The sequence below is a fragment of the Balearica regulorum genome, chromosome 27 (genome assembly GCF_011004875.1).
Source record: "Balearica regulorum gibbericeps isolate bBalReg1 chromosome 27, bBalReg1.pri, whole genome shotgun sequence".
NCBI classification, from domain to species: domain Eukaryota; kingdom Metazoa; phylum Chordata; class Aves; order Gruiformes; family Gruidae; genus Balearica; species Balearica regulorum.
Window position 1 is genome coordinate 3,731,588 of NC_046210.1, and position 24,047 is coordinate 3,755,634.

General features: G+C 65.3%; 3 protein-coding genes across 11 annotated transcripts in view; all 3 read left to right on the forward strand.

Moving 5' to 3' along the window:
- The window catches only part of PPP3CC (protein phosphatase 3 catalytic subunit gamma), a 37,938-nt gene extending 30,876 nt beyond the window's left edge, over positions 1-7,062 (forward strand). For 2 of the 4 annotated variants that reach the window (XM_075736857.1, XM_075736854.1), the window contains 2 exons: positions 1,599-1,628; positions 2,974-7,062. In XM_075736857.1, the coding sequence (XP_075592972.1) occupies positions 1,599-1,628; positions 2,974-3,152 (209 nt within the window). In that variant the 3' untranslated portion in view covers positions 3,153-7,062. The remainder of the gene's footprint in view (positions 1-1,598; positions 1,629-2,973) is intronic. The other 2 variants (XM_075736855.1, XM_075736856.1) reach the window with 1 other exon arrangement.
- Positions 7,063-8,037: 975 nt separating this feature from the next.
- SORBS3 (sorbin and SH3 domain containing 3) lies at positions 8,038-16,506 on the forward strand. 4 transcript variants are annotated; one of them, XM_075736853.1, is made up of 19 exons: positions 8,038-8,153; positions 10,960-11,094; positions 11,208-11,313; positions 11,406-11,629; positions 11,699-11,762; positions 11,833-11,971; positions 12,072-12,165; positions 12,268-12,309; positions 12,434-12,520; positions 12,977-13,032; positions 14,012-14,136; positions 14,223-14,302; positions 14,390-14,436; positions 14,607-14,721; positions 14,803-14,928; positions 15,118-15,549; positions 15,658-15,737; positions 15,824-15,930; positions 16,020-16,506. In XM_075736853.1, the coding sequence occupies exons 2-19, from the start codon at positions 11,002-11,004 to the stop codon at positions 16,079-16,081; spliced, it is 2,079 nt and encodes a 692-aa protein (XP_075592968.1). In that variant the 5' UTR covers positions 8,038-8,153; positions 10,960-11,001; the 3' UTR covers positions 16,082-16,506. The 4 variants fall into 4 exon arrangements, with proteins under 4 accessions (XP_075592968.1, XP_075592967.1, XP_075592965.1 ...); XM_075736852.1 differs by lacking the exon at positions 8,038-8,153 and adding an exon at positions 8,866-8,904; XM_075736850.1 differs by lacking the exon at positions 8,038-8,153 and adding an exon at positions 9,229-9,637.
- An 826-nt stretch (positions 16,507-17,332) lies between these two features.
- Positions 17,333-23,797, forward strand: PDLIM2 (PDZ and LIM domain 2). Of its 3 annotated transcripts, none has more exons than XM_075736690.1 (10): positions 17,333-17,397; positions 19,075-19,181; positions 19,677-19,828; positions 20,208-20,277; positions 20,359-20,450; positions 20,551-20,596; positions 22,224-22,378; positions 22,691-22,836; positions 22,914-23,019; positions 23,168-23,797. In XM_075736690.1, exons 2-10 carry the CDS (start codon positions 19,089-19,091, stop codon positions 23,361-23,363), a joined length of 1,056 nt encoding a protein of 351 aa, XP_075592805.1. In that variant the 5' UTR covers positions 17,333-17,397; positions 19,075-19,088; the 3' UTR covers positions 23,364-23,797. The 3 variants fall into 3 exon arrangements, with proteins under 3 accessions (XP_075592805.1, XP_075592807.1, XP_075592806.1); XM_075736692.1 differs by lacking the exon at positions 17,333-17,397 and adding an exon at positions 17,626-17,762; XM_075736691.1 differs by lacking the exon at positions 17,333-17,397 and adding an exon at positions 18,348-18,933.
- Positions 23,798-24,047: the final 250 nt, after the last annotated feature.

Here is a 24,047-nt window from a genome sequence, read left to right on the forward strand (position 1 = left end):
GTTCTGCTGCAGGCATGGGAACAGAGCCTGAGTGGGAAGGCGGCTGTTACAGCTCAGCTCGAGCAACCGGCTCGCTTGTGGTGCCACAGCTTTGCCCCTGTAGCTGACAGCACGGGTCATGCTGCAACGCTGTCCTGCACCTTCCCCTCCCAGGGGGGTCCTCTAAGGGGCTACCAGGCAGCTCCCCCCAGTAAGAAGGCGAGATTTGTGCACCTCCCCAGGACAGGACAAACAAGCTGAACCTCACCTGACTCTTCCTGCCGCCTCCTCCCGCAGCCGCAAGCTTCCCACCCTTTGCTGCTCCCGGCACCCCGTGCTCCCCGCAGCAGCACCCCGCTTTTCGTGCCCTTCTCGCGCTCCCTTCCCCACCGTGCCTCCTTCTCTCGCCCCTTCCCGCTTTCGCAGGTCCCTTCGCGCCGTCTGCTCGCAGCAGCATCCTGGTGACGGTGCAGGCGCTCCTTCGGCAGCCGTGCTGGCAGCCTGTCTGCTCAAGGCGGGAGAGGAGGGGGCTGCCCCCCTTTTGTGGTGCCTCTGCACCCCAAAAAGAGGAGACATAGGGCTGCCCCTTCCCTCCCTGAGCTTCCTGCCAACCTTTCACAGCACAGCTTAGTAAAATTGGCTTTCAGTAAAGTCACTGAATCTGGAGCAAAGATGTTCAGCCACAACTCCCATTCTTTCTCCATGGCCTCTCATGGACCATTGTATTGTGTCCAAAGCAAAAGAAAAAAAAAATGGTGTTTTGAGGCTAAAAGTTGGGGGATCTGTTCGAGGGAAGTGCGTCCTCCCAGATGTTGAGGTAGGGACTACCAAAACTTGGACAGCTGCTGCAGCAGATTTAGGAAGGGGGATGTTGCTTGGCTTTATGGTGCCTTGTTGCTTGGTAACGCTTTTAGGAGGTGGAGCTGAAGCCAAACTGGATTTAAAGCATCAGCCTCTATGGTTTTGGGAGCGGGGGGTTATTATAATTCAAGGCGTTGGGAGCGGAGCAGCCTGGTATCTGCTGCTGCCTGCCCTCCCCTGGAGAACGAACTGCCCTTCTCTTCCCCACTGCTCCAAAATGTCATCACGTCCCTTGCGGTCACTTCCCTTACGTGGCTCTGGTGGATAGAGCTTTGCTCTGGGGTGGATTCCACATAATTTACCTTCTGAAGGTGGCCAGGCTGCCCTAGAGCCCCCAGACTGGGACTATAAATGCAGGTGGAGACCCACGGCTTAGTCCGAGGCTATCACCGTCCTTGCGGTGGGATGCCTGCACCCCTGAGCCCTCCAGAGCATGCAGCAGAAAGCCATCTCTCTACTTCTCTGTTTCTTCCATCGGATTTATCTGTGTGATGAGTCCAGCAAATGTGAGGAAAGGAGACTCCCCCGTGTCAGTGCTCAGCAGATGCTAAACCTGAGGGAGTCCCCTTTCAGCCTTCCTCTCAAGCTCCTGTCACCTTTTTTTTTTTCCCTCTTGCCGGTTGGTTTTGATTATGGTCGTCTCCACTGGGGCTGGGAGGCTGTGGGCTCTGCGTTCGCAGCAATGATGTTAGATCACTCACTGTCACTCTTTTTTTTCTGTCTTCATTTTTGCATGCCACTGTTCTTCTGTATTGCAGCCACAGTAGAAGCGGTAGAGGCACGGGAAGGTATGGCTAGAATCCGGCGAGAGACTCAAATCATCTCTGTGTGTGCGTGCGCTAATTTTAAAGAGCTTTATCAGCCTTATGGAAGCTTTTTACTCTTGCATCACCAGAACTGGGGGAGGATGGGCCCCTGCTGGGAAGCAAAAAATACACAGTGTGCTGGTTCAAGTCTATTTTAGCCTTAATGAGGCTATTGCTTAGTGCAATACCTTTGTTCCGAGAGCACCCTGCCTCCGGAGCGGTTTGTGCTCTGGTGTCTCAAGACTATGCTGTTGGGGTCCTGCAATCTGATCTCGGATGCCTCGTGGCTGAGTTCATCCCTTGGGTTAACTCGATCGGGTGAAGGCTGCCAGCGCATTTGGTCAAAATCATCTAGGAAACAGCGGATTGCGCGTCTCTGATGGAATCCTCGCCTTCCCCACAGGTGGGCTGAGGTGGTCCCAGTGTGGAGGAGTGCTTTTTCTCCCTGTAGTTCGTGTGGAAATGACATATTCGTGAGATTACTGTCTGGGGAGGTTTTCTCCTCGATAGCTCCATTCAGCTACTGATGAATGGGGCCATACATTTGTGTAGAGAACTTTTTGATTATCAAGGGAAGTTTGTTTGTAACACAGCCAAGTCCTTGTAAAAAGATTTGGCACAACCCCTTTTTTTCCCCTTAAATTATCTGTAATACAAAGAAGTTAAACATTTGGTCCGTATCATCACTGCAAGGGTGATGTCCTCAGCCTCGTAGTGATGAAACAGAGATACGCCTGCCCTTGGTGGGATTTCATCACTCCTGAGACTGCCTGTGTGTCTCCTGGTCATGCAAGAAGCCTCGCGTTTGTGATCCAAGGACTAGCTGTTTCCCTCTCCTGGTGTTGCGGTGTGTGGTTTGTGTTGGAGTTAAAACCTTGTGGTGGTGTCTTCCTTGTGTTGTTTTGGTTTTGCCTTTTTTGTTCGTGGTTTGTTTTGGGTTTTTTTAGCATCCTGTTTTTCAGCTTTGAAAGTTTCCTGAGATTTCACTGTTTGGGGACACGGAGCACTTGTCTGGTCTTCAAGTTCCCGCTACTAAATTGTATTAAAAGAGAAACCATTAGGGAGCAGAGCAAGTCGCTGCGGGTCTGGATCCTTGACTTTGCTGCTGTGACCTAGTGCAGTTCAACTTCCCAGCCGCGCTGTGGTACCCGCATGAGCTGGCGATGCCAAAAATCACCTACGGACCCATCTCGCGGTTCCCGTAGCCAGACACGTGCTTTCTGTTGCCCTGACTCTGTCCTGTACGTGTCTGGCGTGTGCTAAAGGGCTCCTACCCGGGAATCCGCAGCTCAGACTAACTCTTTTATCTCGGCCCTTCTCTCCGCAGCCATTCGTGGGTTTTCACCGCAGCACAAGATCCGCAGCTTCGAAGAAGCCAGGGGGCTGGATCGCATTAACGAACGCATGCCGCCACGCAAAGATTCAATGCACTCAGACGGGCCGGTGAACTTGGTAACCTCAACAAACTCTGCGGACAAGAATGGCACAGGGAAGAAAGCCCAGTAACGGTCCGGGCACCCAATCTGCACCACTAAAGGATCCAAAACTTAATGAATTTTATTTATTTATTATTGGGGTGGGGTGGGGGCAGGGGAGAAACCAACTTCACCTGGAGGCACGTTCATAATCCAGTTTGCATCCATTCTGTAAGAAAGGTGACCATTTTGTAATTTTTTTATTTATGTTCAATATATAAAAAGTCCATCTTTTTTAATTTAGAAACCAATCTAACTGCTAGTGCATATATGAAGTGTTGTGCTGTACAGCTGACCTCCTCCACGAGAGGCAAACCTCTGTGGAGGGATTAAAAGAAACAAAAAACAGTCCCAGGCAACTTGGGTCGTTGACTTTGGTACAATTCTAAGTTAGCCTGTGCTTTCAAAAGCAGGTCCTTTCGTTGAAGATAGGGTTGGTTTGGTTTTTCTTTTCACAACTGTCTTCTTCCCAGAGTTTGCTGTTGTTTTCTTCAACTTCTTGCCTACCTGCATCTGCTGCTTTAGCAACCAGTTCTGTGGAAGGCGTGGTGCAACTGGCCGGGATCCGTCCCTCTTTGAAGGTGACATTCAAAAATATTCAGGACTAGCTCTAAAGGACTGTGGTGCGTTATACCAATCGCAGCACCTTTTCCTTCAGGAATTCAGTTTTATTCCAGTGGAGCCCCAAGCAAAAAATGTAACCTCTTCGTGAGAAGCGGAAGGCAGGCGGGAGAAGCGCTGCCCCTTGTTGCGGCTTTTCCCAAATCTTCGGTCGTTTGGACGCGGTGCAGCCGGAGTTTGTCAGCCGGGGCTGCCTGTGCAGCAGAAATCCCTCTGGGAATCCCTCTGACTCAGAGCAGAGGAATTATCTCTGGTCTCTAGTGATCGGCAGGTCTTTGGGAAATCTGCACCGCCTGAATTTTAAAGGAAAAAAAGGGGGTGATTTATTACCTGTAGGCAGAAAGACACACACCCCCCCCGCAACCACCACCACATACTGCAGAGCCCGCGGCGCGCTCCCCTGCGCCCGGTTCTCGAATCGGCCCTTGCTGATCAGAGTGTGAGCGGTGGGCATGCTGCGAGCTGCTCTCCCCTAAGCCAGCGTGCATCTTTTGGCGGGGGGGTGTCTTTCACCTGCTTGGGCTTACCCCTTGTTAACCAGCAGCTATTCCTCCGACTCCAAAGGAGCCACGGGCACATCGGCCTTTCCTGGCAGCCGGAGAGGGTTTGCCAGCTTGTGGTAAAGATTTGGGGAAGGACGGTTTGACGGTGCTGCTCGTTTTCTGTAGAGACGTGGCTTTGTTGGCCAGTGGCGAGGCGGTTTTGGTAAAAAAGCCCTTGGTTTGGGAAGCACGTCCCTCCCTCAGCCGCAGGGGGGAGGGAGGATGGTTTTACGGTAGGTCGACAGGTAGAAGAACAGAGTGGATCTGGGCAGAAATTTTGGAAGGGTGTTTGTGCAGAGCTCGCGAGACAGGAGGGTTTCGAGAGGACGCCCTCTTTGTGGTGTCGGGTTTTGAAGCTTGGATCTGTTAAGCAGAGCCTCGTTCTTTCTCTTAAACTTTGACCTGAAGTGAGTATCGAAAAAGGATTTTGTGAGGTTCCCGTTTGGTCGCTTCCCTTCCCCACGTGTCGTTTGAGCTGCGTTCTCTTCTGCCTGTGATTGCACAGAGTCAGAGCAGCAGCTTTCGGAAGCAAATCCCTTGCCAGATTTCACTTCTTTTCCAACTTAACTGTCTATTATGCTTTTTCCAAGCAAGGGCAGCAGGTGAGCAGGCTTAGCCTCTAATAAGGGATATTTGCCAACCCCTTCTCTGGATCTTGCTGTCTTCCCTTTGTGCTCCGGCCCTAAGCTGCGATTCCAGCGACAGAGGAAAACAGCAACTTTGCAGGAAGCTTTCAAATTGTCTTATAATCATGTGTCACTTAATTTCATGCCAGCTATTTAGGAAACCATATCTGTGAGCAGACCACTGGGTTTTCACAAGAGACTTTTGAGTCGCATGCCTCCACTTTTTTTTTCTTTTTTTTTTCTTTTTTTTTTTCACACGCCCACTGCTTTGCAAAAAGTGCGAGATGTTTTGAGCAAGCTTCTCTAACCCCATATGAGGCGTGGGGCCAATTGCCTTTGTCTGTGAGTATTTCTTCTGTTTTTTAACGGCATCTTTTTCTGAAACACAGTGAGCCGATGTGTGGTATCTTCCTCTGAGAGCGCAAAACCGTGCAAAGGTGCTGCCCGTGCATGTTCGGGCATGTTGTTCTGACCCAGGCTGGGATCTCAACCCAAGCAGCAGTTTTAGTCGGGAGCTTTGGGATGGGTGCGGGGAGGGGATGCTCGTACCCCAAGCAGCCTGCACGTGGGGGCTCAGTGGGGACCGTCCCTTTGCGGAGGGGAATTTGCTTTGCTCATGGTTTGTCCCCCAACCTTCTTCTCGTGCTCCGGCATTGCCAGCTCCATGCCGCCTCCCCCCCCCCCCCAACCTATTTGACCCTCGTGGTTTGTGGTTTGCTGCCCTCGCAAAGCACGGGGGGGGGGGCTGACGGCAATGCGAGGAGCTGTGACCCCCCCACCAGTCCCTGGAGCCGGGTGTTGCTGAAAACATCCCTGAGGCTGGTGGGGCCGCAGCTTCGCAGCATCCCGGCCCAGGAGGGGCTGGTGCCTGTCAAGAAAGGCGGTTAATGGCTGGATTTGGCCCCCCCCCCCCCCAGGGAGCCCTGCCTGGGAGCCGTATGGCAGCCGGCACGTATGGATGCCATACTGCCAGGCGAAGCGCAGGCTCCCGTTGCTGTAGCAACACCGGTGCTGGTCCCCCCTTCCCTCGACACGAGTTCCCGAGGGGGTGAGGAGCAGCCATGGGGCGCGTGGGTGCTAATTACCCCCTCGATTGATTAACGCTCATCCGCGTAACCCTCTCCCTGCTGGCATCCCGGCAGGAGCTGCGGGGAAGGCAGAGCTTTCCCCTGCCCCAGCGCCGAGCTGGGATACCCCATCCCCTCTCCGCCAGCTTTTGGGGAAGAGGGCGATGAAGACCTCGGCCGGCAGCGGCTGGCGAGGTCCCTCGCTTATCCCGGCGGAGCACCCTGCCCCGATCCCCACCGCGGCAAAATAAAAAATGCCAGAAATACGCAGATTTTGCCCCCCCCCCCCCTTTCCTCCTCCTTCCCCCCTCCCCTGCAAAGCCAGCGCCTCGGAGCTATGCACCTCTCGAGACCCCTCATCTCAGAGCTCCCGCCTGTCCCTTTCCCTCCCCGGCTGTCACCCAGAGTTTGGCAAACAGGACTCTGGGAACGCAAGCCAAGGAGCACGACCGGCCGCGGGGGAAAGCCCGGCCGCCTCCTCCGCAGGCTGGCCTCGCAGCCTGGGTTTTTTTTTTGCATGTTATAGCAAGGTGCATGTAACAAGGAGGGGAGTCAGCAATGGGTCGGGTGGTGGGTTGAGTTCAAACCTTTTTTTTTTTCCTCTTTTTTTTTTTTTTTCCCTTTTCTCTCTTTTTTTTTTTTTTTTTTTTTTTTGGCGTTGGGAGAACCTCTTGCTGCCCATGCCAACCCGGGAGCCTGTCGCGGCGCTCGGGCACAGATCCGACCTAGGTAGGTGCGGTGGCAGGGATGCACGGAGGCCCACCGGCCTCTGCCAGGGAGGACCTGAAGCCCCACGGGACATGTGCTGGGTGCAGTGATGGTGATTTTAGGGTTCTCGATGCTGAAGGATCATACGCCCGTTGCCTGGAGACTGCCTCCTTTTATTTTTTTTTTTCTTGCTTTTTTTTTTTTTAGTTATGTTTAAAGGAGAAAAAAAATGGTGAAAATGTTATTTATTGGCAGAAATTATTTAATATAATTTCTTTTTTTTTTGTGAACAAGGAATGAATTTGTTAGAACTGTCTTAATGTAAATTGGAAGTCATCTTTAAGAAAAAAAAAAAAAGTTAAAAATTGACACAGTCACTTGGCTCCGCTGTGGTTTATTTTGGGGTGCAGCGGGGTGCCTGGCTTTTGGGAAGGAATTGTGGGGAGAAAGGTTTTAGGGTCTGTTTTACAGCCGCTGCCTCGCTCGGGGCCCCTCTCCGGGGCCGGGGCAGCGCCGAGACGGCGTCTCCCAACCTCCCCGGCATGTCGGCACTTGCGAAGCCGCTCCCGGGCGCTTTTGTTGGAGAGCTCTCGGCTCCCTCTCCTCGCCCTCCGTCCTTCCCACCGCTGGCTGAGCAAATAACCCTCCTCCCGCTGCCTTCCTGGGTGCCAGGAGGAAGAGGATGGTATTTGCCCCCTCTTGTTTCACCCCCCCGGCTCCTTCCTCGTCCCTCTTGCAGGACGCCCCCTCCGTGCCACGGGCTTACAGGGCTTTGGCTAGCAGCCCCGGTGTTCGTGGTGGCCAGGCTCCATCCTGCTGGGTTACAGCTCTGCAGCTGGCCTGGCTCCCCCAGCCTGTGCCCTGGCTCCAGCATCGCCCGCTCCATCCCCGGCTGGGAAACCGGGGTGCCCTGGCCCCCAGCTGTGGCTGCCACATCTGGCTTGTCCCTGTCCCCTGCAGCGCCTTTCCCTGGGGCTGCTTGGGTCAACATCTCGCTGTCGAATTTTACCTCGCCATGCGCAATCCGTTTGCCATCCCCGGTCCTCGGCTGCCAGAAGTGGCCCAGGGTGTGACCGGGGAAGGGATGCTCCGGCTCTCCCACCCCTTTTCCTGGGTGTTCCCACCAAACAGGGGGGAACCACCAACAACCTGCCTCTCCCCCGACATCACTGCCCAGCCCCGGCTTCCCGGACCCCCGGCGTGGGCAGGACACGGCACCAGTCTCGGCATCGAGGGGCTCCGGCAGCTGCTCACGGCAGAGAGCATCGTCCGGCCGGGCCGTGCGCTCCCGGCTGGCATCGCTGCGCCGAGCAAACAGGAAACACTCGCCCTTTGTTAATCCTGTCCCTGGCTGCGCGATAAATATTTATCTGCGAGCGGAGGCTGGTGCTGGGAGCCGGGCGGAGGGAGGCAGGGCCGGCTCGGAGACTGCTCGCCCGGCAAGGGGACCGTGCATGGGGCTGCGGAGGTGAGTCGGGTCCCTGCCGGGGGGGAGCTGCCCCCCAAGGGTGGGCTGCAACGGCGTGGGGTGGCCGAGACCCCGCTGCCCATGGGAGGGCGTTGCGGCGGGCGCTGTGACCTCCAGAGACGTCGCTCAGCACGAGGTGGGACCGAGGTGGGACCGTCACCCCCTTGTTGAGCAGGGGATGGGCTGTGGGGTCCCTTCGCAGGGTTTAACCCTTTCCCCGGGTGCCCGTGGCTGTCCCCAGCCCTGCTGACCTCCCTGCCCTTGTCTCCCTGAGCTTCCCCGGCAGGACCGGCTCCTGTCCCCAAATGGTTTCCTCCCTGCCGTGTCCCCACCTTGCACCGGTGCACGGGACGAGCTGCCCTGTCCCCATGGCTGTTGGACAGGAGCTGCGTGCTCCAGGGCTGTGGCATTGGGGAGCACACCCGCTCCTGTCCCCTTTGTCCCCTGGGTGCAGCATCGCAGCCGGGCAGCGCTCGTGCCATCGGCCCCTTCGTCCCCGGCAGCGGCTTCTGGCAGGGGACGGGTGGCTTGGCATGGACCAAGGGGTGGCTGGTGGTCAGCAGCGAAGCCGCCATCCTCCCACGCGAGATCCCATGGAGGCCTGAGCTCACGTGGGAGCACGCGGGATAGAGGAAGGGCCGGGGCTGCCCCGTTTCGGGGCTGTCAGCAGTTTTGGGGAGCGGCAAGCAGGAAGCGGCTGGCGGGTGAGCACGGCAGGGGCTGGGGCATGGGCGCTGCCCGAGGGGATGAGGTGGGCAACGGGGTGCAGAGCAGGGCACGGAGGTGTTAAACGGGGGTCCTGGGGGATGGAGGGTCACCCGTGGGAAAGCAGGCAGCAGCGGGGACAGGGACTCCGCTTCCAGCATGCCCCCCCATGCCGAGGCTTGGCAGGCTATGGGAGCACGGAGCCCCGCTCCCCACCTCCGCCGGGCGCTTCCCTCCCCATCCTCTCCCCAAAACCCCTCCAAGTCCCTGGCTCCATCCCAGCCGGGGGGGGGGGGTGGTAGGGGGGGTGGCTGCTGGCGGGGGGCCGGCGACGCCGGGCTCGCCCCATTTCGTAAGCGGGGGGCCGGGTGCACGGGAACGCGTGCGCGGGGCGTGGGATGAGTTCAGCCTCTTGGCTCTTCTCCCTGGATCCCGTCCCTGGAAATGTCACTGGAAACTCTGAATGGGCCGGCCCCGCTCCAGAGCGGGGAGCGCTGGGGGGGCGAGCGCGCCCCAGGGGGGCCGGGGCATGCGGGTACCCGCCGGCGGGGAGGACGGCGGCTGCTGGCCCGGCCGGGGGATGCTGCTGGGGGGCTCTTGCCGCTGGTTGCTGGCAGGGCTCTGAGGCCCCCGCACTCCTTCCCCTGGCAAAGTTTGCGCCGTGCATTTTTCTTCCGTGCCGCTCGCGGCTCCGTCCTGTTCGCTGCGGGGCTCCCCGAGCCCCCGGCCCCCCCGAGGCCAGCGCTGCCTGGGGGCCCCCGGCCGGCACCACCCAGGAGGTAAGAGCTGGATGGGGGGTCGGTGAGGAGGGGGTGACCAACGGGGACCTGCTCCCCAGGGGTCCAGGCTTTGGGGGACAGTCTGTAGGAGCAGGATGGGGCTGAGCCCCATGGGGCTGCAGGGGGGGGGGACTGCGCTGGGGAGTGGCAGTGGCTGGGGTGCCCTGGCGGGGTGGGAATCTGCACCCCGCTTTCTGTGCCCTGGAGCAAGTCATTCCCGGTGCCTCAGTTTCCTCGTTGCATTAATAACCGTTAATTACAGCCTCGTGGGCTGCAGAGCCTCTGGCAGTCTTGGGAGCCAGGGGGTCCCCAGTCCGCTCTGCCCCACGTGTGGCACACAGGGCACCGTGCCGGGCTACCAGCCCCCCTGTTCGAGGGGGGTCTGCGCCGGGCTGGGCTCAGCACGTCTCCCGCAGCATCTGCGAGTCCCACGGGCAATGCCGGAGCCCCGGTGGGCACGAGCAAGGACACGGGTGTCCCCCAAAGGTTCCCAGGGCTGCTCTCGCCCCTGGAGCCATCCAACATCTCCCCGCAATGGTGTCGGGAGCCGTGACGGGGGGTCCCGTCCCCCACGGCTGCCCCCCGCCCCATGCCACGGCCTTGGCATGACGGTACAGCGGTGAGTCAGGGCGCGTTGCCCTCCCGGTGGGGTGGTGCCGGGCCCGGCCGCGCATTCCCGCCGCCTCTCCCCTCTTTCCCTTCTCCCTTCCCTGTTTGCGCTGCAGGGCGGGGAAATACTTCTGCCTTTTCGTGTTTCTCGGCCCTGGCGAGGCTCAGCCCTGGCAGCTCTCCCGGCATGGCACTGCCCGACGCCGCTGCCGCCACATGCCCGGGCGGGAGGGCACCGGCACCAGCCACATCCCACCGTGCCACACCGGGATGCTGGGAGAATGGGCAAGGTGGCTGGGCCATCGCCCCGGCCCACCCCAGGGGTGTTTTCTCCCCAAAGAGCCCCGGGAGGGGGAAGGGAGGGGTTGGATCCATCTGTGCGCAGAGCCAGGGCAGGGAGAGGGGCCGGGTGGTCCGCATCCAGCCACAGCGGGGCTGAGGCACGCAGAGCACGCGGGGGAGCCGTGCCAGGGCTGTTTGTGGCTGGGAACAGCCCCTTCCCCCGGCACCGCGAGGCTCCCCGGGCTGGGGATGGTGCCACGGTGGTTGTCACCCCACCACGGTGCCTCAGAGCACCAGGGGACGGACCCCGGCAGTGGGAATGGGGCCGGGATGGCGCTCCCCCGGAGCCCCCAGCCCTTCGGCAAAGCCCGGTGAGGTGAAGCCGCCGGAGGGGACGGGACCCACTGTGAGCGCAGCCGCTTTCCCTGCAGGGCACGGGCAGTCCCGGGGCACCGTCCCGGCACCCCACGGCCATGGCGGGCCAGCTCCTGCCCCCCGACGCTGGCCGGGCTCTGGGCATGGAGGACGTGTCCCCCTTCCACCCACCGCAGCACACAGCGACGCGGGTGAGTGGGGCTGGGGGGCTGCTGCATGTCCGGGGGATTTGGGGAGCCACTCCGTCTCCACCCCTTCGCCACCGCCACGTCACCCCCGTGCCAGCCCCCTCCTTGTGCCGCAGGTGCCCGTCATCCGCCACCGCGGCTCCAATACACTGAATTTCGACTTCCACGACCCGGCAACCCACAGCGTGGCCGAGCGCGGCCAGGCAGCCCCCAGGAGCTCAGGTACCTGCCCCGAGCATCCCTGGGGACATCCCCGCGGGCTCCCCCGAGCGATGCTCCCCCAAGGAGCTCACCCTCGCCCGCCTCGTGCCCAGGGAATGAGTGGTACCAGACCTGGCCGGCCAAGGAGGCGAAGGCACCCAGCACCCCGGTGCCCACCGGCACCGTGCCCGGCCCCGGTGCCACCCCCACCTGCCCCCGGCCACCGGGCTGGTCGGCCACCTGGACCAAGGACAGCAAGCGGCGGGAGAGGCGCTGGGTGAAGTATGACGGCATCGGGCCGGTGGACGAGACAGGGATGCCCATCGCCTCGCGCTCGGTGAGTCGGGGCCGTGGGCCTGGGGTTCCCCCCTTGTCACCCCCTCACCGTCCCACCGTGTCCCCGCAGAGCGTCGACCAGCCCCGTGACTGGTACCGCAGCATGTTCCGGCAGATCCACCGCAAGCTGCCAGGTGAGTCCCGGTGCTGCGGCACGGTGTGGCACGGCACGGCACCCGCTCACCTCCTCCTCCATCCCTGCAGAGCCGGACTGGGACGCCCATCGCTGCCCCACGGATAAGCTCGGCCCCTCGCCCACCGCAGTGCCTCCGTCCCCCCCAGAGCCACGGAGGAAAGGGCTGTCACCGGCCAGGTCCCCCGGCATGTCCAACGGGCTGGACTGGTGAGTGCGGCACAGGGCAGCACCTAAATGGTGCCAGGGACCCGTCCCTGCGTGGGGGGCCGGGGGCTGCTGGGGCTGAGCTCCTCCCGGCTCCCCACAGGACCAGCTGGGGTGACACCAGTGCCACCACGGAGCCCGGTAGCATTTTTAACTACGAACCGGGGAAATCCTCCGTGGTTGAGCAGCCACAGCAGGTAGGCAGGCCCAGCACCCCCGGCCCCCCCCAGCCCCGTCACGGAGGGCTGCTGACGGGCGCTGCGACAGCGTCCACGTAACCAGCCCCTTGCCCTTTCCAGCTCCCGGCAGCGGTGCCGCCGGTGCGGGCTCCGTCCATTGAGGTAAGCTGCTGATGGCAGGCGGGGGGCCGGGGGTGGCAGCGGGGGTCCCGGTGCCCATGCCGCTGGGATGAAGGGCGATGGCAATGCCAGCCTCGCCGGCCGCAGCCCCATCCTGCCCGCGCAGGTGCTGCTGGAGCGGGAGCTGGAGCAGCTCGGGGAGGAGCTGGACAAGGACATGAGGGCCATGGAGACGCGCCGGCTCCCCTGCCAGGTACCCCAGCCCCTGCCCACGCCAGCGCAGGGCTGTCCTGCAGCCCCTCGTCCCTCCCTGGGACCGGGTCACACCGAAGGGACACGCAGGGCTGATGGCGTGTACGTGCAGCTGCGTGCACATCCAGCTGCGTGCACATCCAGCTGCGTGCACATCCAGCTGCGTGCACAGCTTTTGAAGGTGTGCGTGGCAGGATGCATGCGCGGCTGGATGCAGGCACGGCCAGGTACCTGCATGGTTGGACGCGTGGAGCCATGGCCGTGGCCCGCCCAGCGTGGCCGTGGCTTTGGCCGTGACCGTGGCCATGGGACGCTAGGACCCTGCCTCGCCGCGCCGTCCATCCGGCGGTTATTGGCTCTGCACAGCCGGGCGCTGGACTCCCTCGCTTCCCGCGGAGACTCAGCCTCTTGGATGATTAATTTTTCTTTCCCACCCCCTCCCGCTCCTCTCCGGCAGAGCTCGGCGGCTGCTCCCACCGCTCGCTCCCCTGCTCCGGCCTCCCCGGCGGCTCGGTGAGTAGAGCCGGCTGCTCCCCAGACCCTGGAACCCCAAATCACGCTGCCCCGGGCCCCACTCAAGGCGGGGGGCAGCAGCGGGATGGGGACCCACACTGGGGTGGGGAGGTGCAGTGGGGGGGGGGGCAGGCGGGACTGTCCCTCCAGCGTCCCAGCTCCTGTGGTGGGGTTGGGGTCCCCACGCATTCCCCACGGAACCCCCAGGGAGCTCTCCGTGGCTCCGCTGGCCGCCTCGCCCCCACCACACCCCACCACGGGTGGGGGGACCCCGGCGCCGGGCTGGCTGCCCAGTGGGTGGGACGGAGCCAGACCAGGACTGACCCTTTCCCCCGTCCGGCCCGTGCGGGGACGGCGCGTCCCAGGGTTTGGCTCAGCCCCAGGGGAGGTGACGGCGGTCGTATCGCCATGTCCCCGCTGCCACCGGCATGGGGAAGGGGACACCTGCGCCGGTGAGTGCCATCGCACCGAGGGATGGGGTGGGCACCCCAAGGCATCCCCACAGCCCTGTGCCCTGCCCCGGCAGCGGGAGGAAAACAAACAAGTGCTCCGCTTCTTGTAGGACCTACTCAAACCCTCCCAGGGGTACGCACGGGGGCTGGAGGGCTGGCTGCCCCCCTGCCTGCCCCCCTCCTCCGGGCTGTGCGGGAATTTGGGCTCTTTAAGCACCCCCAGGAGCGGGGTTATCCATTAGCCAGGCGGCCCTCCCAGCGCTCGCCTGCTCCGTGCTTCCTGCTCGGCGGCAGCCAGGGACGTGCTGCCAGCACCGCCGGGAAACTTTGGACCCGTCCTGCCTGGCTGCTCCAGGACGAGACCCCGGGGGGACGCAGCCGGGGGACCCAGCAGTCCCGGTGCCGGGGGACCCAGGGGTCCCGGCCCCCGAGGGCGGTGGGTCAGGAGCGGGGAGGGCAGCGGGGTGCATGGCAGCGGGGCTGGACACGGGGCTCAGCCCCTGCCCTGAGCCGCCCTCACCCCGCAGGAGCCCCCCGTCACCCCGCCAGCCGCAGAGCCCCCCCGCCACCCGCCGCCTGCCCGCCAGCCCCAGCATGGAGCGGGGTGGCCTGGGGCTGGCCAGCGACCGGAGCCGTGCAGCCCCCGGCAGAGGTGAGCCCCCCCCCGAGCCGTGCCATGCCATGGGGGCACCCCGTGCTCCATGGCCCCACCGCCCAGTGACCCCTTACTCTTTGCAGACACCCTCAGGCCAGGGACCCTCCCCAGCCTGTCTGACATGGGGGACCCCACGGAGGCCGTCAGGAGGGAGGAGAAGAAGGTGAGGCCGGGATGGTGCCATCCCACAGGGGATGGGGGATGGCCAGGATGGGGGGGTCCCCGCGTAACCGCTCTTTTCTCTCCTCAGATGAAAGCCGCTCGCCTCAAGTTTGACTTCCAAGCTGAGTCGCCCAAGTAAGTCACGGCGCTGCCGGGGGTCCCCGCTGTGCCCCCGCAGTCCCTAGGGCGGTGGATGTGGACCAGGGAGCCCCGGGATGTGGGGTGGCCACGCTGGCCGGGCTGGGGACGGGTCGGTGTCCGCTGGGACTGGCACGAGCGGTGTCCCTGAGTGCTGCTGCTTGCAGGGAGCTGACGCTGCAGAAGGGGGATATCGTCTACATCCATAAGGAGGTGGACAGGAACTGGCTGGAGGGTGAACACCACGGTCGTGTGGGCATCTTCCCCTCCAACTACGTGGAGGTAAGCCCAGGGGATGGAGAGGAGGCGGCCGGGCTTGGAGAGCCTGGTGCTGACTGTCACCCACGTGTTGTTCCCCCCCAGATCCTGCCCCCCACAGAGGTGCCCAAGCCCATCAAGGCACCCACCATCCAGGTGCTGGAGTACGGCGAGGCCCTGGCGCTCTACAACTTCCGAGGGGAGCTGCCCGTCGAGCTCTCCTTCCGCAAGGTATCGCCGTGCCGTGCCATGCCGTGCTGTGCCACGCCATGCCATGCCGTGCCGTGCCATGCCATGCCGTGCCGTGCCGTGCCGTGCCGTGCCGTGCCGTGCCATGCTGTGCCATGCCGTGCCATGCCATGCTGTGCCATGCCGTGCTGTGCCGTGCCATGCTAACCCATCCTCTTGTCCCATCACCAGGGCGAGCGGATCTGCCTGGTGCGGCGGGTGGACGAGAACTGGTACGAGGGGCGCATCTCCGGCACCAACCGTCAGGGCATCTTCCCTGCCACCTACGTGCAGGTGCTGAAGGAGCCACGGGTGAAAGCCACTGCCGAGGACTTCCCACCCTCGCCCGCCTCCGCCAGCCCTCGTCCCCCGGCTGGCTCCCCGTCCCTGCAGCGCTCACCCGGTCCCCGGGGACCCCCACTTTCCACCAGCTCCCCCCGGGCGGCGGAGCGAGGTCCCAGCGAGGCTAGTGGGCGCCCGTCCTCACCCCGCCACCTCGGCTTCGCCTTCCCCCCCTCCCCAAAACTGCCCCATGCCGGTGCCCCTCGCCCCTCGCTGGCCCCCGCTGGCCCCCCCCACCCTGCGGCCACCCATCCCCAGGAGCCCTGCCGCCCAGCCTGGCAGGTGAGAGACCCCCCGGCTGCAGCCCCCAGCCCCTGCCATCGTGCCCCGGCATCACCGGGGATGCGGGTGCTGCCCTGTAACGCTGCACCCATCCTTTCCCTCCGGCAGAGTGCAGCCCCAGGGGCACCCACCAGCACCCACCCCGAGCCCACCCTGTCCTACAATGGCTCCGAAATCCAGTGGACCCCGTAAGTAGGGCTGGGAGCAGCACCATGGCGTGGTGTCCCCACGCGGGACCCGTGGCAGCATGGGCTCTGGCCACGCTGTCTTGCAGGTACCGGGCGCTGTACCAGTACCGTCCCCAAAACGCTGACGAGCTGGAGCTGCTGGAGGGGGACCGGGTGGACGTCATGCAGCAGTGTGACGACGGCTGGTTCGTGGGTGCGTGGCTGCTGGGATGGGACGGGGACGGGGACAGGGATGGGTTGCCACCACAGCCCCTCACTGCATCACTTTGCCTTTCCCTCTAGGCGTGTCCAGGAGGACACAGAAATTTGGCACTTTCCCTGGCAATTACGTGGCGCCGGTGTGACCTGCGGTGCAGAGAAGAGGAGCTCGGCGGGCGGTGTGGGGCCGGAGACTCCCCGACGTCCCGCCTCGGCCACCCTGCGTCCCCGCTGCCTCCCCTCTGTGTCCCCCCCGCGGGGACGAAGTGCCTCCAGCTCCCTCCCGCCCCTATGGGGCTGCCTCTAACAGGGACCATTCCCCCCCCTGCGCGGGGGGTCTCCCCCACCCCAGTGCCTTAATCCAGCCCTTCCTCACCGCTGCCTGGTGCCTTATCGCCCGCTGTGCCCGTGGCCGTACCTCTCCCTCCCTCTCCAGCCGGTGCTGGGGACGACTGGCCAGTGCCGGGCCTGACTGTGACGGCTGTGACCCGAGATGCCGGGCCGGGACCGTGCCACGTGCCCGGGAGTTGCGTTTGCTTCTTGTCCATCATTAAAGCTCAGCTCAGCCCGAGCCAAGGCTCAGCCTGGTGGTGCTGGGATGGGAGGGGGCTGGTGGGACGATGCCCACGGGGAGACGTGGGGCAAGAGCCCACGGGACATTGCGTGGGGCGGTGGGGCTGCACGTTAGGGCTGTGGTGGCCCCTGCGGGGTTGTCGTGCTGCGTGGCGGTGACGCTGTGCGGCTGCAGTGCTGTGAAGGGTTACAGCGCTGCATGGGGCTGCAGTGGGGCTTGGGGGGGCTGCCACGGGGCGTGGGGGGCTGCAGCAGGGCATATGGGGCTGCAGCAGTGCCCGCGGGGGGGGTCGCAATGGTGCATGTGGGACTGCGGTCTTGCTCGCTGGGTCGCAACGGGGGCTGCGGCGGTGCATGCGGGGGGTTTGCAGGGGTGCGTGTGAGGTTGCAAGGGGGCACGTGGGGCTGCAGCAGCGCCCGTGGGGGGGGTTGCGGTGGTGCACGCAGGGCTGCGCGGGGGCTACGACAGCGCGCGGGGGCTACGACAGCGCGTGGGGGCTATGACAGCGCATGGGGCCAACGCTGCGCAGGGCGTGACGGCGCGCAGGACAGCGACGCTGCACGGGGCGGTGATGCCCCGAGGGGCGGCGATGCTGCGTGGGGCCGCGGGGCATCCTCCCACGGCCCACGGGCAGCCTCCCAGGGCATCTCCTGGCCCGTGTGCCCCGGGGCATCCCGCCTCACCGAGCCGGGCCGTGCCGTGCCGTGCCGGGCCAGGCCGAGCGCCGTGCGCCCCGTCGGGGCGGCCGTACCCGCAGACGGCGCTGCGGAGCCTCCGCCCGGCCCGGCCCGGCCCCGTTGGGCTCCGCCGGCCCCTTCCGAGGGGGCGGCGCCGGGGCCGCGCTCGGCTCCGCCGCCCCACGGGGCCGCCCGGCTCGGCCGCCCGGCGGTGAGTGCGCCCGGGGGGGGGGGGCTGCGGGTGGGCTGGAGCGGGGGGGCGCGGGGGGCGCTGGCCCCGGGATGCTGCAGGCTGTCGGGGGATGCTCGTCCCTCGGGGATGCAGCTTTCGGGGGTCCCGGTGCCCGGGGGTGCCCGGGGTGTTGTTCCCCCGGGCAGGGGAAGGGGGGAGGGGGGGTGCGGACAGCCTGCCCCGTAGGTGTGTCCCCGTGTCCCCCGTGTCCCCCGTGTCCCCCGGCATCGCCTGTCACCCGTCGTCACGCCTCGCAGGGTGCCAGGCGGCACCGCCAGCCGCCACGGCCACAAAAGCATCGCTGTGCGCCGGGGCACGGAGCCTGGACCGAGCAGGGGACCGAGGTGGGGTGCAGGGGATGGAGGGGGGGGTGCAGGGGACCGAGGTGGGGTGCAGGGGATGGAGGGGGGGGGGTGCAGGGGACAGAGGTGGGGTGCAGGAGATGGAGGGGGGCTGCAGGGGCTGGAAGAGGGGTGCAGGGGACCGAGGTGGGGTGCAAGGCCTGGAGGAGGGGTGCAGGACTTTTGGGGGATCCGGGGGTCATGCCCAGGCAGGTGTTGGGGTCCCCGGGGCAGCAGACCTCACTGCCCAGGGATGCTGAGCGGGGCCAGGCGTGGGGAGGGGGTTTGGGGTTTCCTCCCGCGCTGTGAAGCCCAGCCCAGGAAATTCTTCCGGGCAGCCTCTCAAGCCCCTCTTTGTGTGCTTGGGATTTTTAAAATGCCTTCCCCAGCGGTTGCGGATGGGGTGCCCGGCTCCCGCGGCCACCCCGGGGCTGTGCCGGCGGGGTCGGGCCCGGCTGGGCTGCTGGCTGCCGGCTGCGGCGGGACGGGACGGGACGGGGCTGGTGGGGGGCAGCCGGGCAGGGAGCTGGGATGCCAGACCTGACATTTAGGGGAAGAGGCTGCCCATTCCCACGGATCCCATCGAAGGGAAAAGGCTGCTGCGCTCACTGGGGTGCCATGGGGACCCCCTGCTATCCCCGGGGGATCCTCAGCATCCTTTCCCAGCGTGGGTTTGCTGCGGGGCAAAGGACTCGAGGTGGTGGCGCTTGCAGCCCTGCTGCGTGTCCGGACCCCGCCGCGGTGAGCAGCAGGATCCTTCCCTCGCCGGCCGCTGGCTGCCCTCGCAGCTGCATCCTCCTCTCCAAACCCCGCTGGCTTGGCCCTGCCGTGCCGTGCCGTGCCACGAGCCGCCGGCCTCGCTGCCAAGGCGGCACCGATTTCCTGCCTCGCACAAGGCCCCGGGGCTGGCGGGGTGACCTCGCCTGCCCCGGCCCACCGGCAGCACCACCGCAGCCGGCAGCGGGTGCCCGGGACCCCCTCGTCCCCGGGGGGGGGCTCGACCGGGGAGGAAGCCGCCGGCCTTGGCCGTGTTAGCAAGAGGCAAGAGGAAGCGGCGGTGGCTGCCGGCACCCTGCGACAGCACGGGGACGTGGGTCCCCTCCCCGGAAGGAAGGCGCTGCCGATCTCCATCGGCCCCGTGCTTGGGACCCTCGGGGTGCGGGACTGGGGACCGGTAGGGTGCAGCGGGGACGGGGGGAGGTCTCCAGTGGGTGGTCTGCTGGGCTGTGCCTCGCGGAGGGGGAGAGGGCTCTCCTCTGCCTCGTCCTCGTGGCACTCCTGGGTTTCCTGACGCCGCGGCTCCCTGCCCGCCCAGAGCCGCCCGCTGCCATGCCGGTGACCGTGACCCTGGCCGGCCCGGCCCCTTGGGGCTTCCGCATCACCGGAGGAAGAGACTTTGGGAAACCCATCACCGTGTCCAAGGTAGGAGCCCCCCACTCATGCCCCCTTGCCCCAGGGAGGGGTGCCAGGCTGCTCCGGGGAGCAGACCCTGTTACTGTCCTTGAGGGATCCTGCTCCATGGGAACGGTCCCACGGCGGGTGGGGGCTCGTGCCGCCTCTGGGCTGGTCAGGGCTGTGCCGAGTTTCTGGCTGTTGTTGCCGTGGCCTCGGCCCCCCCTCCCCGGTGAACACGCTGGCAAAGGGGCTGGCATTGTTTTGGCAGAGCTGTGGGGACCCCGATGGGTGGGAGCACTCCGGTGGGGTGGGATTCTGGGACCGCCGAGAAGCTGGCTGCACCCGACCGGGCACTGGGACCTCAGCCCCAGTGATGCACGAGGGCTGCACGTGGGGATGCTGCAATTAAAGGCTGCTTCCCTCCAGCATGGCGGGGCCCAGGAGTGGCTGGCGGGGGGCTCGCTGCCCCCAGCGCCTCCGAGATAACACCAGGGATGTCCCCGTGTCCCTTTCTCTGTGGAGGTGATGGAGCGTGGGAAGGCGGCTGCGGGCGACCTCCGGCTGGGGGACGTCATCATCGCCATCAATGGGGAGAGCGCGGCCGAGATGCTCAATGTGGAGGCGCAGAATAAGATCAAGCAGAGCCCCGGGCAGCTCCAGCTGCAGGTGGAGAGGTGGGTGCTGCGACAGCGGGGACGGCAGCCCGGACGCCTGGGTCCCCAGCCCCTGCAAAGCGAGGTCCCCATGCTGTGCCTCAGTTTCCCCACGCAGGCTGGGGTCCCCAACCATGTGTGCATGGGTTGTTTTTCCCCTCCAGCAACTCTTGGGGCTGTGCCATCCCCGTGGGAGCCTGTCCCGGCTCTGTAATTAAAAAGTCAGGCGGTAATGAGGCCGGGCAGCCCTGGCAGCCGTTACCTGGCCGACCGGTCCCAGTTGGGGGCCTGGGGCTGCTGCTTCTCGCCAGCTCCCTGGGGAGCTGCCATGCCACGGGCGCACAGGGTCTGCACGCTCCTGGGGCAGATGAAGGATCCCCCACTCTCCCTTGATCCCCAGGTCCCCGATGCCAAGTCCCAGCCACACCAACGGGGACACCTCACTGGAGAGGCTGGCCACACACTTCCAGGTGAGCCCTGGGCAGCCCCTGCACGCCCCGGACCCCACTCAGGGCTGATTTCAGCTGCTGGCATCTCCCTCCCCTCCCCAGGATGTGCTGCAGGTGCAGGAGGAGAGCCAGGGCGCCCTGAGAGCCTCCTACTCCAGCCCCGCATCCCTCAGCCCCACGCCCGGCAGCAGCAGGTACGGCCAGACCCGGCTGAGGGGGGGGCTGGCAGGGGGTGGGCAGGGGGCCGGGCAGGGCCAGGGACCCTGCTGATGGCTCTGTCCTCTCCCCCCACAGCTCGCAGCTTCTGGAGGAGGAATTCGCTCGTCCCAGCCTCCGCCAGGTGAGCAGGGAGCCGGGGGGGCTGTGGGGGGCCGTGCTGGGGGGACCATCCGTGCACCTTCACCCTTTGCAGCCCCAGCCTGTCACCCTTTGCAGCCCCAAACCACCCCCTTTTGTACCCCCAAACCACCCCCCTTTGTACCCCCAAACCACCCCCCTTTGCAGCCCCATTGCCGCATTATCGCCCAGCCCCGCTCTGCCTCGGGGACTGCGTCTGCCGCGCCACCGGTGCCGCCGGCCAGCTCCCCGCCACACCGGCAGGCACCGCCGGACCCCGCGGGCACCGGCACACCTGGCCGGGGATGATTTTGCTCGCTCCTACCCGGCGCCTCTTGGCAACGGCACCAGCCTGGGGAAGCCAAACCAGTTTGGGGAGGCCCGGCCCCACTCCCGTGAGCCTGGGGGGCTGGGGCGTCGGCAAGGCTGGGACCCACGGCCCAACGCACCCCCGGCAGCACCCGCTGGCCCCTGCCATGGTGGGATGCCCGAGGAGCGGGGCCGGGATGCCCGGGGGCCGGGATGCCTCCCCCGCTGCCCAGACTGGTCCTGGGACGCCCGCGGCCGCCCCGTCCCTCCCCGTCGCGGTTTTGGGCGGCTGCTGCACCCCGCGGGGCAGCCGCTGGCTCCGAGGTTGGCGTCTCCCTCCTCTCCTCCCTCCCCTCTTTCTTTTTTCTTGTTTTTCAAGCCCAAATCGGGAAGCGCGGTGGCCCTGAGCACAGCCCTTCCCAGCTGCCTTTGGCCGTGGCCCCAGCCGCCCCTTGGCTCCTCCAGCCGCTGGCTCCCTCCTTCCTCCCCAGCCCTTTATTTGCTTTGGTGCCGGCCCCGGAGGGTCCCTCCCTGCCCCAGAGATCCCCCCCCGCCGCGGGGCTGGGGCTGTGCAGCGTACCGTGCCCAAAAACCCCCTGCCCAAAGGGGCGGCGAGGGGAAGGGCTGCCCTTGACCGTGCTTTTCGCCGCATCCCAGGGCGGGTTGGCTGGTGGGGACGAGGCCAAGGTGCTCGGCTCTTCCCGTGCCTAATTTTAGCTCATCCCTCGCCTGCTCGTGACCCCGCAGAGCCCCGGCACTGCCCCTCGCCCTCTCGGCAGGGTCCGGGCAGGAGCTTCTTGTCCCCGTCCCTGGGCTCCTGCCGGGGTTTGCATCTGCGTGGCGGCTGCTCCCGGGAACATCGGCTTCCACTTAGCCGGGGTTTCGCCTTTCCTGCCTCGCCAGAGCCGCTAAGCAGGAGCAGATGCCGGGGAGGGGACGGGCTCAGGCGTAGGGTTACGGCGTGGGGAGCGGCGGGGGTGCTGCCCCCGGACCCCTGGGGTCCCGCTGGCCCCAGCCCGGGAGGGGAGGAGAAGCAGCTGCCCCATGCCGAGCCGTGGAGCATCCCTGCATCCTTCCTGGGGAGCAGAGCGGAGCCCCCATCCCTCTGAGGACCGGGCCTTGGAAAAAGCCCCTGGGCCAGGTCCAGGTGTCCCTGGGGTGCCCAGGAGGAGGTGGGGGTCTGCAGGCACCCTTCCCGGTGCTCTGCCCAGGAGATGCCACGCTCACCCCCGGGCTTGCTGGGGGGCTGCTGCAGCACCCCCCTGCCAGCCCCTGCCTGCTGCACCCCCCCAGGGCACCCAGCACTTCTCTCCCCCTGCCAGGAGCGAGGAAGCCTGAGTCAGCAGAACAGCTCCCCGGGGTCCGTCCTGCCTCCACCCCCCCGCCCACCCTCACCGGGTCTCGGGGCCCCCCCAAGCCCCTGGGAGACGTGCAGAGAGTGGCGCCGCTCTTCGCCCTCTCCCAGCCCGTGCAACAGGTACGGAGCAAGCTTGGGGCTGTGCAGGGGGGACACACGGAGACGGGGGAGCCCCCAGCCCCATGCACCCATCCCAGCGTGGCGGCTCCGCACCCCAGGGTGCACGCTGGGTGCTGCCGTGCCGAGGGAGCCCGTGCAAAGAGTTAAGAGGTAGGTAGGGGCGTGGGAGGGCCGGGCAGGCTGGGGCAGGTCCCCAGGGTGGAGGGAGCAGGTGGCGGGCGGCGGGGTGCAGCCTGGCGGACCCAGGCGTCCGGGTGCCGGGAATCCCCCCCCCCCGCCCCACCATCTCCCCCCCGGGGTGCCGTCCCGCAGCGTGGGCTCGGAACCGGCCATGCGGCGCTTGGAGGAGGATTCGGAGGTCTACAAGATGCTGCAGGAGAACCGGGAGCTGCGGGCGGCCCCACGGCAGTCCAGCACCTTCCGTCTGCTCCAGGAGGCTCTGGAGGATGAGGGTGGAGGTGAGGGGGGTACGGGGGGCTCTGGGGGGGTCCAGCCGAGGGGGTGGCAGGACCCTGATGGTCTCGTCTCCTCGCAGCTGGCCCTGCAGCCCCCTTCCCAAGCCGGCTCTCGCCCAGCGCCCGCAAGCCCGTGGCCGGCGTCCAGAAGCTGCACGTCTGCGAGAAGTGCGGCAGCACCATCGCGTGAGTGGGGCTGGGGGGGCTCCCTGAGCAGGATCTGTCCCTGCTATCGCTCCCAGCAGGGCCAAACCAGGGCTGATCCTGGGGGGGGGGGACACACAGGGTGGACACAGGGTGCCCCGCTGATGCCCCCTCTCCCCGTCTCCCCCAGGACACAGGCAGTGAGGATCCAGGACGGCCGTTACCGGCACCCGTCCTGCTACGCCTGCGCCGACTGCGGCCTCAACCTGAAGATGCGGGGTCACTTCTGGGTGGGCGACGAGCTCTATTGCGAGAAGCACGCCCGCCTGCGCTACCAGGGTGCCCCGGGGGGGCCTGCTGCTCCCCCCGTTTCTCCCCACTCCTGAGCCCAAGGCAGAGCGTGGAGTGGAGCTCACTGCCTGCATCCCACCGTGTCCCCCCTGTCTCACTGTGTACCCCATCCCCCTGGGATGCCCTGCGAGCCCCGCTGCTTTGGTAGGATCGGGGTCTGCGGTGCGGGGGGCTGAGGGCATCACCAGGTTGCGGATGGCCGTGGGGGGGGGGTAACGCGCTGCAGCTGCCGGCCTTCGCCCGTGCTGCGTCGGTGTGCGTGTGAGGAGCTGGGTCGGTTCTCAGCCTGGGCTGCAGCAGCTGCACACGCCTGGGGACACAGCGGGGACATGGGGGGGGGGGGGCACAGGGACGCTTGAGCACTTAGGTACCAGAGAGGAGGCTGGCACTGCTTTGTACACTGACTGCAAAGGGCTTCTCCGAGATATTAAACCAGATCTCTATATAAATATAATATATACTTGCTCCACTCCCGTGTCTGGTCTGTCGGGGCAGGGGGCAGGCAGCCTGCGACCTCCCAGGGCTGGGACCACGGGCTTCCCCCCAGCCCCAGGGTGCAGGCAAGGACCCCCTCAGCCCTCCTGCCTGCGCCCGTAGCAGCGGTGGGGAGCTGGGAGCAAACCCCCCACCCCAGGGGTGGGCCCAGGGCTTGGCACAGGCTCCACGGGTCCGGTGCTCGGGTGATGCACAGGGCTGGGTGCCGGCTGGCCTTGGGCTGC